This window comes from Pseudorca crassidens, chromosome 19, assembly GCF_039906515.1.
Source record: "Pseudorca crassidens isolate mPseCra1 chromosome 19, mPseCra1.hap1, whole genome shotgun sequence".
Taxonomy (NCBI): Eukaryota; Metazoa; Chordata; class Mammalia; order Artiodactyla; family Delphinidae; genus Pseudorca; species Pseudorca crassidens.
In genome coordinates, this window is record NC_090314.1 from 37338333 (window position 1) to 37359263 (window position 20931).

At 35.4% G+C, this 20931-nt stretch overlaps 1 protein-coding gene across 2 annotated transcripts in view; it reads left to right on the top strand.

Annotated features, from left to right (window-relative positions):
• USP32 (ubiquitin specific peptidase 32) overlaps positions 1-20931 on the top strand; it is a 197982-nt gene that overhangs the window by 111488 nt on the left and 65563 nt on the right. For both annotated transcript variants that reach the window (XM_067714913.1, XM_067714914.1), the window contains exons 6-10: positions 11554-11685; positions 13320-13427; positions 15265-15380; positions 15980-16042; positions 17246-17329. In XM_067714913.1, the coding sequence (XP_067571014.1) occupies positions 11554-11685; positions 13320-13427; positions 15265-15380; positions 15980-16042; positions 17246-17329 (503 nt within the window). The remainder of the gene's footprint in view (positions 1-11553; positions 11686-13319; positions 13428-15264; positions 15381-15979; positions 16043-17245; positions 17330-20931) is intronic.

Below are 20931 nucleotides of genomic sequence, written 5' to 3' on the forward strand. Positions count from 1 at the left end.
GGAATTTGGTCAAAGACCAAATATTAGCAGGAACCAGGGTCAATATTACTATTTCACAATAGCCCTCTACTAATTGTCCTTAACCAAGCTGTATTAGTTTCCTAGAGCAGCTGTAACAAATTACTACAATCTGTAAACTGAAAAAACAGAAATCTATTCTCTCACAGTTCTGGAAGCTGAAATCAAAGTGTTAACAGAGCCTTGTTCCTCCTGAAGGCCCTAGGGAAGAATCTTTCCTTGTCTCTCCCAGCTTCTGGTGACCCCAGGCTTTGCTTGGCCTGTAGCAGCCTCCGTCTTCCCATGGCCTTCTCTCTGTGTGTGTCTATGTCCTCTCCTCTTCTTTTAAGCACACCAGTCATTGGATTTAGGGCCCAGTCTATATTCAGGATGATTTTAACTCGAGGGCCTTAATTCATTACATCAGCAAAGACCCTATTTCCAATAAGGTCACATTCTGTGATTGCAGGTGATAATGAATTTTTGAGGGACAGTATTTAGTCCTCCACAACACAGGCCTAAGTGTTAACTTCTACTGTTCTTCTTTCCTGTGGTTACAAAATTGTACCTACACTGGGCTTTTGCTTATGCTACTCCTTAACACTAGAATGAATGCCTTTCCCTTTTATTCTCCCTATAAACCTTAGTCATCTTTGAAGACTTAAATCACATGCTGCTTGGTTTTCATAAAACATTTTCTTGCCTTCCTGTGAGAAATCGTCTCTCCTTCCTCTGAACTCTCATAACACCATTTTTGTACCCTTCTTGAATGAACTTATCACTTTTGTCCTTGTATTATAATTATTTATAGCATTCCATTTATTTGTACATGTCATCTCTTTTAAATCATAGAGTCTGTATTATTTTTCTATTCACCCTGTGTCAAGCCTTAAATAAGTATTTGTTGACTGAGTAGAGGACCTTGGGTATCAAGTGCTATTTGTATCTATTTGTTCATATAATTTATGAGTTGGCTACTAGTTATACACCAGCTACTTTCCCCCTCATTTTCATTCCATTGTCACCAGAAGTTCTGACAGATAAATTCTGGCATGAATAGGCAATGAATTTGATGTTCCTACTTTTCAGTGCCCCCGCCTGAATATATATATATATATTTTTTTGAGAAATAATACTCATGTGGTATTTAGGAGTTCTTCGGACTGAGTCAGACACTCTAGCCCTGCTACTTATTATTCATGTAGCTGCGGGAAATTTAATCTCTATGAACTTCTTTTTTCATCTGGAAAACAGGGATAATGATACAACTGTACCTCATAGATATGTTGTAAGGAGTGTGGGGAAGGAAAAGTATTTTCCTCTACTTATCTTGGTTTCATTGGGTGGGGCCCTTTAAATTAGACTAACAAAGATAACAAGAAAAAAACGTAAGCTTACTTTGTTACTATTGATACTTAACTAACTTACTTATGTACCAGAACTTTCAGTGATGAGTAACTCAAAGGGGTGGTTATAGCTTGAGCTTATATAGCATCTTAGCAAAGAGCAATAATTTTATGGAGATGTGACAAGACAAAAGAAAAGGACTTTGAGCTGCTAGGGATGCCATATTGTGGGAAGGCAAATACATGGAGGAACTGTTGATTGATATGGCTGGTTAATAAGGTTTGTTATGTAGATTCTTTCCTTTGGTGCTATCTCCAGGTTGATAAGTATCTAGAGTGGTCTCTGTTGATTAACTTCTTCCTGGTAGAAGGGCAGGTAAGACATCTTTATAAATTAGGCTAATAGGGGGAGCTGGAGAGCTTTTTTTTTTGTATCAACTTCTTCTCAATTGCCTTCAACTCAAAATAACCCTTATGCTAAAGTGGCATGTTTGGGGTGGTATATGGTGCTACCCTTCAGGAATACATGAGATAGTACCTTTTTTAAGGGACTCAGCATTATGCCTGGTATAGAACAGGTAGGTGCTTTACAATGAATATGCATCCTCTTTTTTTTTTTTTTGGCTGGGCCCTGCGTGCGCTGCATGAGGGATCTTAGTTCCCTGACCAGGGATCAAACCCGTGCCCCCTGCAGTGGAAGCATGGAGTGCTAACCACTGGATCATCAAGGAATTCCCTGCATCCTTTTGTATTAGTGAACACTTGGCTTGGGAATGTCAGTGAGCTTCATCCCACTTTCTCCAGAGAGTAATTGTTTTGGGAGCAAGCAGTTTTCTAAGAGAGGACTGTAGATCAGTACAAAAATTAACTCATCCATGTCTGTGGGAAAAAAGTGTTTTTCTTACCAGTTTGCTTTCTTTTATTTTAGAATTTATAAAAATAAAGAACAAAAATAAACTAGTACAACAGACAACTCATTTGCTGCTGGCTTCAGCAAATGGCTCCTTTCTCAGTGGGCTTTCCTATGAAAGCATTATGACAAAGTCAGAATTACTGCTAAATTTCTTACAGAAATTCTGACATGGGTAGGTTTACATTCTGATGTCTGTGATTTATCATATTATTTATAAATTCTCAGCTTCTGTGGATGTCTTTGCAGGCTCTTTCACTCAAAGAATATTTGGTACATTAAACTTTTCAAATAATGTGTCAGGAATGTGGAAACAAGGGATAAAAATAGAGAATGTTATTAACTGATTTATAAGTAAACAGAAAATATTTATTTTAAAGCATCACTGACTCCATTTAAATTTGTGTAATGACCCAAGGTATTTAGGAAACAAAAAGGAGTTATAATTTTTCACTTGTAAATAACATTTATGTTAGAGTGCAGATGCCTTTAATTACTTTTTCACATACGATTATAAAGTAAAATTTGAAGTCACAGTAAGTTGAACATACTGCCACTTTTAATCAAATTTTTTCTCTTTCGTGTAAATCACAAATGAAACTGGGGCGCTATTTGCATTCAATACAGAGTTAGAATAACTAACTGATTTGATTTAGACAAGATTTTAGACTTTGTCATGGCCAGTACAGTTTTTAGAACTTCAGATTCCAAACTATTGTTACCTTACCTTTTATTTAAGTTTAAGAAATTGAATTAGAACTTCTTTTGGCTGCACCGCCTTGCAGGATTTTAGTTCTCCAGCCAGGGATTGAACCTGGGTCCTCAGTAGTGAAGGCACTGAGTTCTAACCACTGGACTGCCAGGGAATTCCCTGAATTAGAACTTTAGCCAAAAGTCCAAGTTTTTATGCTTGAGTAGATCTTAACTAGATTTTTATCAAGACTGATATATTTTTCTTTTATAATTTGCTGTTTAAATACCTAAGGTTAGATTTCCTAAAAAGATATTTTTCGTCAAATATATAGTGTTTTTAATGACAAGTTAATTTTTAAACATTTTGATATTCAGAATCAGAGAACATATATAGAGAACATAAACATGTTCTATATAGTTAAATGTTTGAAATAGTTTGGTACAAGTTTATTATTATTATTGATATCTGAAAGAAGATCCTACTTTCTAAGACTAACTAGTCATTTGGCTTTTTCTTGTAATAGCCTTTCCCCACCCATTTTGTTCATGGTTATTTAGCACTACATAGTGTTGGAATTTGGAGCCACAGACTATAAACTCAAAATGTAATTTGTTTTAATCAGCTTTTTACAAATTTAGTTCAGTGTATCAAATCCCCTACTATTGTACATGCATAGTCCTATCCAATCAGAGTCTGGCATCTCTCTGCTTGAGTTTGAAGGCTCATCCTTTAGATGCTAACCTTTGAAACGTCTACATTCTAACCGAACTGTCTACTAATTCTAGGTTGAACTGCCATCTTTAACACTCTTTTTTTGTCACTCACTGTAAAGTAAAGTTCTCTCTTGTTTTTTGTCTTTTATCTTGTGTCCATAGCATAAATCCTTCTATAGGTTATCTATCCTCTTCCTTATTTTTGAATTATAGCAGAATACAACGGTTATTCTTTTTGTTTTTCTGTCCTATCACTACCTGTTTTTCCTAGAGACTTTTACACATGCTTTTTTACTTCTGCTTGCAATATCCTTCTTCTGTCACACTAGTTTTCCTTTCCCTGGTCAACCCTAAGATGTTCTGTGTGTACCTCTTTAAATATCAAGACTTCTAGGGCCTCACTGCTTATGTGCTCCCTGAAAACCCTGTGTCTCTGTTCCTTCATTGTACTTTACACACTGGATTAAAATGACCCATTTTCTCTTCTATTAGAATCTAAACATAATTATTTTGTTCACTGTCATGTCTATAATTTTTAGTGCAATGTCAGGTACATAAAATGTTTTTATTGAATGTTTGTAGAATATTAAATGATCTTGACATATAGCTCCTGTACTTTTTTTTCCCCAAAAATGCTTTGGAAGGTTCCAACTTACCACATACAGATTGAGCCCTTACTAAAGGAGGCACTATACTCCTTGTACATTATCTCATTTAATCCTTGTGCCACCTCTGAAGTTCATTTTATCGCCATTCTAAAAATGAGGAAACCACAGCTACAAGAAGTTAAAGAAACTTTCTCAAGATCAAATGGCTAATAGGTGCCAAAATTGGGATGTTTGAAGCCCAGAGTGCATGCTTAGTATCATTTTAGGATTTGAAGACAGTTTATTGACACACAGTCATTTTTTTCTTTAATCTTTCGTAAGCAGCTTGTAATTGCAGGTAAAAGGAGGTAGTCATGTGATAGCTGTGGTTGTGGTGAGCCATCTTCCTCAGACTCACTTCAGACAATCTTGCAGCTTCACTTTTCTAATTTCCTTTTTTTCCCCTTGGGATACCTTCAAATGATTATTATTTTAAATTTCTCTTTAATAATTAACTTCATTTGATCCAGGCAAGGTCACTGAATGATTCCCCATTTACCAACAGTGAAATAGGTAATTGGAAGAACTAAGATTTTAAGAACTATGTTTTAAGAACTAATCGAGAGTTTTTTCCTTAATGATGATCATCTTTTCATAGAGTTTAGTTATATTATTTGGAAGAAAATATGTGTGCTAACTCTTTCTTGTAAATATGTTTTTTAGAGTTTCCCTAAAATGTATCATAAGCGTGATTTCTTTTAAGTAGTAGAATCTGGATACTGAGGTAATTAATGTAGTATTTTGGGCTAATTTTAGGGCCATTGAACTCATTTTGATTGGTTTTCTTTTCTTATCTAACTCAAATTTATATAACTCAAATGCTTTATTTTAGCATTTATTATCTCAACTAAAAATATGCATATTATTATATTCCCTTGCCACATTTTAGTTTGCAATGTTAAAGCCTCCTTTCTGTAAGAGAAAAATACTTCAGTGATTCTTAGGCCATAAACTGCCTAGTAAATCTGCATGTCCCTCCTTCATTATCCTCTTATCTGGTTGTAAATGATGTAAGGCTTAAATAGATTGCAGAAGGTCATTGCTTTTGAGAACAGGTTGCTTCCTCAGAAATGTTAAAGAACTGTGTTACTGTTTGAAAATACTTGGATATTTTGCTTGGCTTTGTTTTTGTTTTTGTTTTTAAATAAGAATCCAATTCTGGCATTAAAGAGCAATTTCTGTAGCTGGAGCCTCCGGTAAGGTGGGACTTGATTAGGATGGCCCAAAGGGCAGGCCAGGAACTATTTAGAATGTTGTAGTATGCTACTGTTGTGAACCAGAAAAAATTATATCAATAGGTGGGTGATAAATTCATTCCCATTTAGCTAGTAAAGTATAAGTTTTGATATTTATTTATGAATTGCAAATAGAGTAACTACTGCAGTCGTTAACCTCTAACTTCTTTAAGTGAAAATAAGGTTAGTTATCTTTCCTCTCCTCAGCAATTCAGCTGCCAACTCATGTAAAATATTTGGGTGATGATAATATATATAATTTACTTTAGCATGCTTTTACAAATACTTGATTAACAAATTACAGTCTGTAACTATAAATGAACAGATTGCATAAACTTAAAAGGGAGCTGTAGCCATAACCAATCTGATCATTTTTGTCTTCCAAATATGTTCTACTTACTTGTCTTTCCACATTTCTACTTCAACAAAAAAAATTGTGTTTTTTAAGGAGATTAATGAACTTAGTTTTCAAAGGTAAAAATATTTGGGAGGAAGTTGATATGAATTTTCTGTGTTCTAATTTAGTGTATAAACTAAACACCAACTGATCAGAAGTACTCATTGAATACCCATTATATGCTCAGTGCCTAGATGTATAAAAATGAGAACATAGTTTCTGTCTTCCACCTTTGGTTTCAGTGTCAGATTTTTTTAATCTGAAGATCTACTACTGGGAAGAAAATTTAGAATTTGAGAAAACTGTTTCTCTGGAGGAACAGATTTCTCTTTCTTTCTTCCTTTCACATAATAAATGGAGTAAACAGACATCTTATTTAGGAAAATGAGGCAGTAATGCTCAATTTATATATCAAACTCCTGTAATTACTCTCCCTATTGCTAAAATTTTAAATTATTCCTTTTAAATAAATTCAGTCATCTGGGTATTTGAAGTAGATGCTTCTGTTAAAAAAAAAAAAAAAGAAAACTGTGGAAATTCCCTGGTGGTCCAGTGGTTAAGACTCGGCACTTTCACTACAGTGGCCCGGGTTCAAACCCTGGTCGGGGAACTAAAATCCCTCAAGCTGCGCAGCACAGCCAAAAAAACTTTAAGAAAAAAAAAAAAAAAAAAGAAAAACCAAAACTGCTAAGGAATAAAGTAAGAATGAATACTTTGAAATCACTGGAAATTTAAAATACATTGTTCTTGTCTTGCCACGTAACTTGTAAGCTACTTGTCCATTAAATATTTCTGGAGTGCTCAAAATGTACCAGATATTATTCTAAGTTTTAGAATATAACAATGAATAAAATAGACCAAAAAGCCTGCCTACAAGGAGCATATGTTCTAGTTGGAGGAAACAACAAAGAAAACAAATAAGTCTTAGAGAACAAAGTAAAGCAGGGAAGAGGGATGAAGGAGCATCATTGGATGGGGTGCAGTTTAGAAGATCCGAGAATACGACATCGAGTAAAGATCTGAAAGAGTTGTAATAGCCATGCAGGTATCTTGCAAGAAGAGTGTTAAAAAAGTTTTGAAGCAGCATGATTCTGCTTAAATTTTTCTTCTGAAATGATGTTTTTATTCTTAGTGAAATTAACTTCCCCCCCGCTTTTTATGAATTGTCTGTCTTGTACTTGTTAATTTATTGTAGTCTTAATGCTTTTTAATTCCGTATATTGATGATTTAAACTCACTTCTGTTCTTAGCTGCCCACTAGGCTATTCTTTTTTTTTTTTTTTTTTTTTTGCGGTACACGGGCCTCTCACTGTTGTGGCCTCTCCCACTGCGGAGCACAGGCTCCGGACGCGCAGGCTCAGAGGCCATGGCTCACGGGCCCAGACACTCTGCAGCATGTGGGATCTTCCCAGACCAGGGCACGAACTTGCATCCCCTGCATCGGCAGGCGGACTCTCAACCACTGCGCCACCAGGGAAGCCCTAGGCTATTCTTAACTCAGCAGTCAAGAGTGATCCTGTGGATTGGATCATGTCACTCCTCTGCATTAGATCCTCCAGTGGTTCACAATTTCACTTAAAATCAAAGTCCTTACAGTGGCCTATATAATCTGACCCCCATTTTCTTACTGACTTTTATTTTTGGATATTTGTTTCTTGTGGGGAAATTGCTATTATTGTTATGCTTTTTCTCTTTTATATTTTCTTACATGTATTAATGAGATATAGGAAAAGCATTGATTTTTCTATATTTATTTTATATCCCTACAGGTTTTTAAACTCAATTATAATTTTTAAATGTTTTCTCTTTGAGTTTTTTGGAATGCATTCTACTTATATGCAAATAATAACCTTGCTTATTTTCTAACATTATACTTCATATTCGTATCTTATTGCATTGGTGAGAATTTTCAGAATCATGTTAAATAACAGGGGAAGGGTTCTACTTTAGGTTGGGAAGTAGAAAGACATGAAGGATCTTCATTCCCATTTTAATAACATGAAATCACTACATAAACCAAACAATCATAATCTTTAAAGCCACTGAAGACATATCAATACAAAGAAATCTTAAAAAAAAAAACAAAACTGAATTCCAGAGGGACAAGTGCTTCCTAGGTAATCAAAGGATATAAAGGTGCTTTCATTTCTGAGGCCAGAGGCTGAGATTGGGGCTAAGGCTGCCAGAAGAGTGAGCCTGCCTGAGGACAGTCTTTGCTGGGATAAGGAGAAGCCAGCCAGACTTTGAAAAACCCGTTTCAGATTTAAATCTGAAGGAACTGCAAGTGCAAAGATAATCATCTCTGCCCTGTAATTCTGTCCTGTGGAAATTTTGCTGAGACTGGGGTTAGGCAGTTTCATGAGCTCATAATTTTGAAGTCTCAAAATCTTGAAGGTTGCAGTCTCAAGGCTCTGTGGTCCTGAGCTGCTGTCATTTTATGGAGTTGCAGTCTTGAAGTCCTGTGGTTATGCAGTTTCAACACAGGGATTGACAAACATTTTCTTTAAAAGGCAAATAGTTAATATTTCAGACTTGTAGGCCATATGGCTCTTTGTTACAATTACTCAACTCTGCCACTGTAACACATTAGCAACCATAAACTAAATGTAAGTACATGGCATTGTTGTGTTCTGATAAAACATTATTTATACAAACATGTATGCAGCCTTCAGGCTGGAGTTTATAGATCTCCAGGTTCAAAAACTAGCAGTTTCTGAGCTCTCCTGAATAGAAATCTGAGCTCACCTTCAGAACATTTGAACTAGAGGTAAACTTAGTCTAACCAAAGCTGCAACTAAACTTCTATCCAAAATCTGTCATGATTAATGATATCAGATGGACATTATGGACTGGGTGTTTCCTGTTTTCATCATTGCTCTGTGTAGATACTGATTTCCATCTGGTATCATTTAATTTAGTCTGAAGAACATCCTTTAACATTCCTTTTGGTACCGTTCTGCTATTGATGAATTCTCTCAGCTTTTGTTTGTCCAAAAAATACTTTATTTTGCCTTTGTTTTTGAAGGATATTTTCATAGGATATAGAATTTGAGATTAACAGGTTTTTTTTTTTCTCCTTTCAAACCCTTTTTTACCCCATTAATCTTCTGGCTCCCTTGTTTCCGAAGAGAAATCATTGCTTATGTTAGTTCCTGTGTTTGTAATGTATTTTTTCTCCCCTCTCATAATGCTTTTAAGATTTTTACTTTATCAGCAGTTGGATCGTGTCTTGCCTTGGTTTGGTTTTCCTTGAATTTTTCTTGCACAATTTTCACTGAACTTCTGGATCTATGGGATTATGGTTTTAATCAAATTTGAAATTTTTTCAGCTGTTATTTGTTTTAAATATTTTCTGCCCACTCTTTTCTGGGACCCCAGTAACATGTATGCTATACTTTTGGTATTGTCTTACAGGTCACTAAGAGTCTACTAATTTTTTCAGACTTTTTTTTCTCCTTATGCTTCCATTTGGATAGTTTCTATTGCTCAGTCTTCAGGTTCACTGACCTTTTCTCTGTATTTTTTAATCTGCAGTTAATCTCCCATGAATTTTTAAAATTTCAAGTACAGTTGACCCTCCATATCCACAGATTTAGCATCCACAGATTCAACCAATTGGGGATTGAAAATATTTGAAAAAAAGTTTTTTCCAGAAAGTTCCAAAAAATAAAACTTGAATTTGCCACGCACCAGCAACTGTTTATATAGCATTTACATTTTATTAGGTATTATAAGTAATCTAGAGATGATTTAAAGTATACAGGAGGATGTGCGTTGGTTATATGCAAATACTATACCATTTTATATGAGGGCCTTGAGCATCCTTGGATTTTGGTATCCACGGGGGTCCTGGAACCAATCTCCTATGGATACCAAGGGATGATTGTATTGTACTCTTCATCTCTAGTAGTTTCATTTGGTACTTTTTTTTTTTAATAGTTTCCGTTTCTCTTTTCAATATAGTCATGGTTTTCCTTAAATTCTGTAGATATTTATAATGGATGTTTTAAAGCCTTGTCTACTAATTCCATCATCTCTGTTATTTCTATGTTATTTCTATTTTCTATTGACTGGTTTTTATCCTGGTTTTGGATCGCTTTTTCCTGCTGTTTTATGTACATATATATATTTGGTTGCTAGACATTATGAATGTTATATGGCTAATGGATTCTGTTGTCATCCTTTAAATTAGGAAGTTTGTTTTGTTTTGATAGGCAGTTATTTGTGGATCAGGTTGATATTTTCCAGAATTTTTTTTAAAGTTTTTTGGGGGCAAGTCTGGAGTAGCCTTTACTCTAAGAGTTAGTTTTTCCCCTACTGATTAAGTGACCCTCTGAGTCTGTGAATGCTCCCAGTGTTCAACAAGGTATCTCCGCTCTGGCTGGTCAGAACTTAGGCATTTCCTAGCCCAGCCTCAATGAATTTCACTCTATGCATACATAGCTTAGTACTCTGCTAAAACTCAGTAAGACTCCTGTTCATATTTCTGGAGCTCTTTCTCTACATAACTCTTTCCTCTCCAGTATTCTGCCCTGTAAACTTGAGCTACCTCAACCTACCTGAACTACAAGTTCTATTCTTAACTCAGTGAAATTTCACTGCTTAGGTTCCTCATACCTTGCCAAGGTCTGGGAAGAGGCTGCAGGCAGAAAGCCAGGGTAATGGAAAGACTCACCTTGTTTGTTTTCCAAATCTTACTTTAGTTCCTTGGAGGGAAAAAAAACAACAGCAACAACAATGCACATATAGAATGTAACCATAGTTGGAGTTTACCTGTGATTTTTTTTTTAAAATACATCTTCTGATGAATGAGGAGAAAAAGATGTTCATGTTTTCATGATGCCCCTATTACCTATCACATTATAAATCCTGTTCTACCCTGTCTTATGTATTGACTTTATTACTTATAACATCTTTTGTCATGTTCATTTTCATTTATTTAATAAGTATTGAATGTGTGTAGTTACCATATCGACAGGATGGATCAGACATGGTATCCTGCTATTAGGATGTTTATAGTGTAGCCAGGAGAGAATATGTATATAGAATCACTAAATCCAAGATACAGATTGAAAATTACCAAAAATGAGTACAGATAAAAATGGTGTGGGGGGCTTCCCTGGTGGCGCAGTGGTTGAGAGTCCGCCTGCCGATGCAGGGGACACGGGTTCGTGCCCCGGTCCGGGAAGATCCCACATGCCGCGGAGCGGCTGGGCCCGTGAGCCATGGCCGCTGAGCCTGTGCGTCTGGAGCCTGTGCCCTGCAACGGGAAAGGCCACAGCAGTGAGGGGCCCGCGTACTGCAAAAAAAAAAAAAAAAAATGGTGTGGGAAGCCATAAAGGTCTCAGTTGTTTCCTGTTTTACATATTGGATTTAAATGGGGAACTGCAAAAAAAAATTTTTCCATTTTAAAGCTTCTTATATGTTAATTTGAATTTAATTTTCATTCCATTTTAAATATAATGTATTTGTCTTTCAGAGTTTTGTTTTAGGTAATTTTTAGCAATTTAACTGGGAAATTAAAATATATCCTTAGAAGTTACATTATCAGGATAAACTAACTGCCCAGAAGAGAAGCCTGAGGTTTTATAATCTTGTTTCATTTGACTCTCAGTGGAGGAATCAGACATCATTGATCTGGAGAAACGCTATTGGTTGCTGAAGGCTCAATCCCGAACTGGACGATTTGATTTAGAGACGTTTGGCCCATTGGTTTCACCACCAATTCGTCCATCTCTAAGTGAAGGTAGGAACATTCTATTTCTACAGTGTTCCTTGCTAAACACACATAAGACCATCTTTTATTTCTAACCAATACATCTTAACTCTAAAAGGCTATAATGTTACAAGTTTGCAAGTTTCTTGCAAATAGTGTAGTTTAGTGGGAAAAAAAACTAAATTGGGAATTATAGTCTTGAGCTTCCTATTCTACCTATGTAGCCTTGCATAAGTCAGTTTTGCTCTCTCACCTGTACATTCTCATATATATAAAACATTTTGACCGAGACAGTGGTTACAAAACAGTACTCCAGTGAGGTGCCTCAGCATCTGGTGCAGGGATTAGGGAGGTGGCCACTGAGCAGGCAAAGCTCTAGGTTTCCACACATAGCCCCACCTGTTCCCTCACCGCAAGAGCCTCCACTGTTTTTATTTTACATAAGAAAGTTCCACTGGGGAATTACCTGGCGGTCCAGTGGTTAGGACTCTGCACTTTCACTGCTGAGGGCCCGGGTTCAGTCTCTGGTTGGGGAACTAAGATCCTGCAAGCCGTGTGGCGTGGCACCAAAAAAAAAGGAAGAAGGTTCCACTGTTCTATCCCTCCCTCCCTCCCCTGCCCCAAAAAGATTAAGAAACCACTGGACTGGACCATCTCTATGCTCCCCACTTAGCCCTAAACTTTTCATTGCTATAACTTAAAAAAAAAAAAAGTTAGTAATGCAAAGGGTAGTTGTTGGTGATATCACAAAAACCATATTTGGAATCTGAATACTTGGGTTCTGCTTCTGGTTCAGACCTTTTTAAACTTTTCTAACTTTTGGCAAGTCATGTAACTACTTCTAGCTTTGATTTTCTACTCTTTAAACTGAGGGCACAGAAGTAGAGTCTTACAGACAATCTGTATTCTTCACATTCCCAGTGTATTTCAGAAATACCTGTTTGGGGAGCCAGAACAGATAGGGCTTGTACCTACTTCAAAGGTGCAGTTGTGTTTTTACCTTTCTAGAATTGGAGAGTGATAAGTCATTTTATTTGAAAACAAAATTATTCCATTTCTATTTTTTACAAAAGGTTTGAAAACCACAGGATTATATTATAAATTCCCTTTTATTTCTGAATTTTTAAATATTTATAAATATTAAGTAATACAAAGAAGACTGCAGTACAGAATTTCTTTCTTTGGTAATATAGTGTGTTATTTTTCTTTGCTTCATGAAAGAGCTTAATGGAGCTTATTAATAACAACACAGTATGTCTTCGATATGCAGTTCAACTTTTCTTCTTTTTTCCTTTTTCTTCTTAGTCTTTCCAAATAAGGATAATTGTGGTCTCTGACATTTTTTTTCAGTTCTTGATTTTTTAAACTGATTTTTATTTTTTACAGCTAAAGTCATTTTGAGCTATAGGAATTGATATAAAATAGAGACAGGCAGGCAAACAAAACCAAATACTAAATGATAGTAATGTATTTTCTGCTAGAAAGTTAAGTTTTATAATTATACCAGGAAAAAGGGAAATACTTCCTAGGACAATGGGAACTACTGATAAACTTTTTTTTTTTTTAATTCAGTCAGTTTATGGGAGTCATGCCTCCTTTCATAAACATGTCCTTATTACCATTAGGAAGTTTGTTGTGATTTACATTGTCTTCCTATTTTACAGGTTTGTTTAATGCTTTTGATGAAAATCGTGACAATCACATAGATTTTAAGGAGATATCCTGTGGGTTATCAGCCTGTTGCAGAGGACCCCTGGCTGAAAGACAAAAATGTAAGTGTGTTAAACACTATCACAAAATTTGCAAACTATACAGCGAAAAAAATCAGCATTCATTCATATAAAAATCATCTGTGGATTGAGGCTTGAATTTTCATTACTCTGGCAAATAGCAGTCTCATGTTGAGCTTTTACTGAGGTCGCTGTAAGGATTCAGTCACCTATTTTCTGTGGAGTGATTTGGGATTTGTCATTAGTAACGGGGTTGATTTTTCCAGATGAATGTGCAGCTCATGATAAATGAACTACATCAGTCATGATGTATTTGAAAATGTTAAGCATTTAGAAAATATTTTCTGGTAGTCTATAGAGAATTTTGTGTCTTGCATGACTTGAAGTATAACTTATTTTCTGTCACTTGAATACATTAGTATTTTATTAGCAAAGTGAAATTTATGATCAAAACACAGTTTTATTAAATACTAAAATGGTCTTTTAAGCCTAACTAAAATGTTATAGTGTAATTTATAAGCATATTGAATTAATAAATCTTAACTATATTTGAGAAAATGCAACAGTTTAGGTTCCAACATTTAATTGGAACCTAATTCTAATATATTTACAAGTGTCATTATCTCTGTGTCTTTCTAAAATACAGCTTCACAAATGTTGCCTATGTGGGGTATGCTACTTGTTATTTGATATTCTTCAGTAATGTGCTGTGATGCACTCCATTGATTTAATAGCATAATTATTATGGGAGTATATGAAATAGATAAGTATGTAATCTAAAAAATGTATATTCCTTTTTTCTTCCCTGATATGGTATACCATTATTCCAACCTGGCTTTACGATAGATTATTTGTTCCCATTAAAGTTCAAATATTAAATAAAGAGGCCAAAATCTTTGCTTTTCAATTGAGGTTTATTATTGCCTTAAAAAATTTTAATTTCTTTTTTGCTAGTGGAAGTTAATAAACTAGAGTGATTCATTTGATGTTAATTAGCAAAGTGCTGCTATTTCTAATTCTTAGTCTGTTGTATATAAACAAAGAATTGAAGAGTTAAAATTGTTCTTTGGCAAAAAATGAGTGTGCCTTAATTACATTGGAGAGGCAAAATCTTTATACAGTTATCCCTCAGTATCTGCTGGGGATTGGTTCTGGGACCTCCTCGGATACCAAAATCCATGTATGCTCAAGTCCTTGTATAAAATGGCATAGTATTTGCATATAACCTATGCACATCTTGTGTAGTTTAAATCATCTCTAGGTTACTTATAATACCTAATACAATGTAAATAGTTGTAAATACAATGTAGATGCTATGTAAATAGTTGCCAGTGTGGCAAATTCAAGTTTTGCTCTTGGGGACTTTATGGAAAATTTTTTTCTTAATTTTTATATATTTTCGATCTGTGGTTGTTTGAATCTGCAAATGTGGAACCTGTGGATACAGAGGGCCAACTGTACCACCTTGTTATTGTTGATTCTTAATGTAGATGGAGCATTTTCAACATTGTGAGAATCAACTCTGAAGTGATCAGTTTTAAATAGTACAAATTAATTTAAAGGCTTGAATTACCTCCTCAAAATCTGTGAGGTATTGTACAGTAATTTGGCTCTTATTTTTCAGTTTGCAAGGAATTTAACTCTAGATTTGGGGGAAGGATAGGGTTCTCCAACCTGACTAATGATGTAGATAGAGAGACTTAGCAAGTATGTGCAGGAAGTCCTACAAGTTCAGAGGACTTTAATGACATAGTCTGCTCCAGATAAGCAGACTTAATCCAGAATATACTTGCTTAAGAAACTAAGTAATTTTACTAAGGCAGCTTCCAGTAAAACGTATTGTACTTCAGAATACTTCATAAGAGTTTCTTTTGTTTAGTTTGCTTCAAGGTGTTTGATGTTGACCGTGATGGAGTTCTCTCCAGGGTTGAACTGAGAGACATGGTGGTTGCACTCTTAGAGGTCTGGAAGGACAACCGCACCGATGACATCCCGGTAAATTCTGGTTGTATACATCTTGTTGCATGTAAATTTCCAACAGGAAAATGGAGTGAAAAATTTTAAAAAGAGATCAAGAGAAAGGGATTTGTTATTACCTCTAGTTGCTATATTATGCTACTCTAAATATCCATAGCTGAAGGTACAAAATTGGAAAAAGAATTTGCCTTAGAAAATTTCATAAACTGAATGTATTGTGTAAAGTAAAAATGAAACCAGAGGGAAATTGGCTTAATTTTTTAAAGCAAGTGTAACAATCTATTAATGGTAATTTAAAAAAATACTTGACCTGGGCTTCCCTGGTGGCGCAGTGGTTGGGAATCCGCCTGCCGATGCAGGGCACACGGGTTCGTGCCCTCGTCCGGGAAGATCCCACATGCCGTGGAGTGGCTGGGCCTGTGAGCCATGGCCGCTGAGCCTGCGCGTACGGAGCCTGTGCTCCGCAACGGGAGAGGCCACAACAGTGAGAGGCCCGGGTACCGCAAAAAAAAAAAAAAAAAAAAAACTTGACCAAAATGTCGTATACCTTAGTCACTGACTAATAAAGATGATATCTACTCTTTTCTAATTACTTCTTTGGGTTTCTGTTTTTAAAGGAATTACACATGGATCTATCTGACATTGTAGAAGGCATATTGAATGCACATGACACCACAAAGGTGAGTCTCGCTGGGACTAATCCTTTTCTAAAAATACCTTGTACTCTGAATTGGTTTATATAGTTTATATATATATTTAAATCTCTTCTACCTCATCCCCACCAAGTGCTTATTTGGATCTGTTGTTACAACACCTCCAAGTTGTCTCTAAAGATAGCCCATTCCATCTTTAAACAACTCCATTAAGTGTTATATACATAAAAACATTTATTATATTTTATAAGCTAGGCATTTTATAAAAATTAAGTAGACACAGCCGTTGCCATCATTTATAATCTTTATTTCTCCCATTTTAATAAGTTATGGTAGGGCTAGCCTTATACTGAGTGAAAGAATGCACAGAAAAAAAGAACACATATTGTATGATTCCATTTATATGAAGTTCGAGAACAGAGGCAAAACTTAAAAATGGTAACAGGTGTTACAACAGTGATTTCGGGGATGAGTGATTTAACTGGGGAGGACCATAAGAATATTTGGGATGATGGAAATGACCTTTTATCTCAGTCTGGGTGGTACATATGTTCTTTTACAAAATTTAAAAAGTAATATTGGTAAAGATCTCTTCTGAGTTCTTTAATGGCAGCCAGAATAAGCATGTAATCAATAGCTTATATATATTTTGCCTTCTGTATGAAAATGTAATTTTTGGTACACTTTGACACCAAGAAAATATTGCTTTACTCAACTTATAAGAGTAATGTTAAATTGTATTTTGGGGAAATGTAATGTAGATACTCATTTTTTATATTTATTAAATTCTTTTAAATCTCTAAGAATTCTGATAAAATTACCAGATATTTCTAAGAAGGTCTTAGAAAATTGTTAGGATCAAAGGGCATAATCCAAAGAGTCTGCAAAAATGCTTTCGAAATTAGTAAATGCTTCATTTTCCCTACTCAGGGCCTTTTGTGGGTTCCGTAAGTGACCTTTGAACCAGAAGATACTGTGAGTTATTTCCCAGGTCTTATTGGAGGAAGAAGATTGTTGGGGATAAATTGTCCTCATTGCCATTGACTATTTCAACAAAATTTGGTTACTTTTAAACTTATCCTAGCTGGCCTACTTCTCAGATGAACACATAGCATCTACCTTAAATTATTGGTTTTCTTTCAGACATATGACAATTAGAAGTTTAATAAACCAGATTTTATTCAAATAGTATAAAAAATGAGATCTTTTAAAATACTGTTTCTCTTTCAGATGGGCCATCTTACTCTAGAAGACTATCAAATCTGGAGTGTGAAAAATGTTCTTGCCAATGAATTTTTGAATCTACTTTTCCAGGTATGTTTAAGGTAAATGACAGGTACAGAGGACAGTGGTACCAGTAGTTCTGCATCTTTTCCATATGTAATAGTTATTACAACTAGGCTACAAAACCATATATTATAAAAAGAACTACATTATCCCATACACGACCTGAAGGATGGTGAGAGAGCATGAGTGCCTACTGAAGTTTCTCAAAGTCATGAGACGATAGGAGGGTAGAATAGAGCTGATTATGTTTATCTTACAAGTAATGACAGAGGAGAATGTAGACACATAGAGAATAATTTGCTATTTTTCTTCATTGTTGTCTTGTTTAAAGGCCCCTCCTAACAAGTAAGGCTGTGTGAACAGAGAGATGGATCATAAGTAGGCAGCTGTAAATTTTTCACAAAATATACAATCTTCCCAGTTAGGAGATTATCTTAGATGCAAGACTGTTTCTCAGTTCTGTTTTTTTTTTCTAATTCTTTAGAAGGTCCAAAAAAGATTGAAGGAGAAGGAGGAAAGAATAGCTGCTAGGAGTGAGCAGCCATATTTTAACTGTTTTCCCAGTTAAAATACTTCTCTTGCTCCAATTAAAAAAAATAACTTATGGTTTCCCATTTTTCATGGTTCTTTATAAATATTTGTTGATTTAATAGTGATATTTTAGATTCTCCTTATTATATTTTCCTTTCCTTGTAAAAGCATCCCTGTGAAAGTCAGAAAGGTTTAGTATCTTTGTATCATGATCTTCCATTGCAAATAAAGAGTAACTTGTCTGTGACACAACGATGTTAGAATACATGGAAATTGAACTCTTCCTTATAGCTAATGAATAATTAATGTATATTTAAAGCATATGCAATCTGATAAGCCTATAATATCCATATAAATCACTCAGCTGCTCCACTATCAGTTTTCAGCAGGGATTTAAGTTGATAGCTTTGTAAAATAAAAAATGTACAAAGATAATATAAATCACTACTATAAACAGAAATGACTTGCTTGGTAATACGAAAATTGATCAGCTATTTTTTTATCTCATTTAAAATAATATTCTCAACTACTTTAAGTCATAATTAGTTATACAAACATTTTGACCACTTAAGTAAACTTTATGTTCACTGAATATATGAGTAAGCAGACTGTTATGCTAATTAGTTTTATTTTCTATCTGTGTCTTAAAATAGAGTTAGCTGGTAAGTTCAGTGATAAAAGCTTGAATTATGCTCTTATTTTATTTGCCAAGATCCCACTCTTGGCTGAGTATTTAAGTGTAACATAAGTATCAGTAGAATTAGTAAACCATTCCTGTGGTAATACTTTATTTTCAATCCTTTTTAATAAACTCAGTGCCCAATATTTTGCAGAGGAAGCATGCTAAACATGAGCAGGATCTTCTATCTTATACATTTGTCAGAAAGTATCAAATGTTAAATAATGTGGTAAGCAGAATAACTCAGCCTACCCCCACCCCCACCAATATCCATGCCCTAATCCTTGGAACCTGTGAATATGTTATTTTACATGGCAAAGGGGATTTTGCAGATGTATGAGTTTAAGGACTCTGAGATGGGGAGATTGGCCTGTATTATTCAGATGGGTCCAGTCTAATCACATGAGTCCTTAAAAGTGGAAAATCTTTCTCAACTGTGGTCAGAGAGAAAGAAATGACGTTGGAAGAAGAGTGAGAGAGGTGCAAGTGGCTAGCTTTGAAGAAAGAGGAAGGGGCTGCGAGCAAAGGAATGTGGGTGAACTCTAGAAGCTGGAAAAGGCAAGGAAGCATATTCTTCCTTTGACCTCCGGAAAGGAATACAGACAGCCCTGTTGCCGTCTTAATTTTTAGCCTAGTGAGATCCATGCCTTACTTTTGACCTACATAACAGTAAGATAATGAATTTGTGCTGTTTTAAGCTGCAAATTTTGTGATAATTTGTTACAGCAGTAATAAAAAAAAAACGATACAGAGGGAGGTAATCCGTATTTATGGATTGGAAGGCTCAATACTTTAATGATGGCAATTCCCCTTCAGTTGATTTAAAGATTTGTGCACTCACAATCAGAATCCCAAAAAGTTCATTGTTGTCATTGTGTTTTTGCAGAACTTGACAAGCTGATTCTAAATACACAGAGAAGTATGAAGGGCCAAAAATAAAAATAGCAAAGGTGATATTAAAGAACAGTGGACTTGTATTACCAGATATTAGAACTTGTTGTAAAATAACAGTATTGGGCTTCCCTGGTGGCGCAGTGGTTGAGAGTCCACCTGCCGATGCAGGGGACACGGGTTCGTGCCCCGGTCCGGGAGGATCCTACATGCCGCGGCGCGGCTGGGCCCGTGAGCCATGGCCGCTGAACCTGCGCGTCCAGAGCCTGTGCTCTGCAACGGGAGAGGCCACAACAGTGAGAGGCCCGCGTACCGCAAAAAAAAAAAAAAATAACAGTATTAAGACAATGTGATATCTGCATAAAGTTAGACAAACCAGTGGAACAGTATTGAGAGTTCTTAAACAGACCTACATAGGTGGGATCACTTGATTTATAACAAAGAAGACATTGCATTGCAGATGCAAAGGGGTGGTCTTTTCAGTAAGTGGTACTGAATTAATTAGTATTCATATGGTGAAAACATGCCTCATTCCCACCCCATTATAATACATGAAAAGTAATTTAGGTAGATTATAAATCTAATAAATTTGAACGGTAAACAATAAAATGTCTAGAAAATAATATAGGAGATATTTTAATGACTTTGAGGTGGCAAAGAGTTCTTAAACAGGACGCATGCAGCAATGAAGACCCAATGCAGCCAAAATACTTCCAGAGAGCACTAAGCATAAAGAAAAGTTTTAAGTTGGACTTCAGTAAAATTAAGAATTCTTTTTATCAAGAGATACCATTAAGAAAATGAAAAGAGGGACTTCCCTGACGGTCCAGTGGTTACGATGCCACGCTTCCAATGCAGGGGACACGGGTTCGATCTCTGGTTGGGGAACTAGGATTCCCCATGCCATGTGGTGTGGCCAAAAAAAAAAAATGAAAAGATAAGAATATATTTGCTTTATCTGTATCCAACAAAAGACTTGTATATAGGGCATACAAAGAGCAAAAATCAATGAAAAAAAGGCAGAAGCTCAATATCAAAGTGTACAAAAAACTTGAACAGGTGCTTCACAAACGAGAATATCCAAATAGCTAATAATTATGAAAGGGGGCTAACTTCTTTAGTCATAATGGAAATACATTTTAAAATCACTCTTGGAGTACCATTAGACATCCATTAGAATGGTTAGCTTTGAGGTGATATGAAGCATTGTTGAGGATAGCAAGAAACTGGAACTCTTACACATTGCCAGTAGGAATATAAATTCTTACAAGTATTTTGGAAATTGTTTGGCTGTTTTTATGTATACTCTATGACTCAGCAAATCTACCCCATGTATGTACCCTACAGAAACTTGTATATCTGAGCACCAAGAAACATAGAATAAGTTCTTATAAGCATTTTTTGTTACAGCCCCAAACAGAAAATGACCCGAGTACCTATCAACAATAAATACATAAACAGAAATGGTGGCACATGCATACATATGGTTTACTTTAAAACAATAAAAATAAATATACTGGTGCTACAC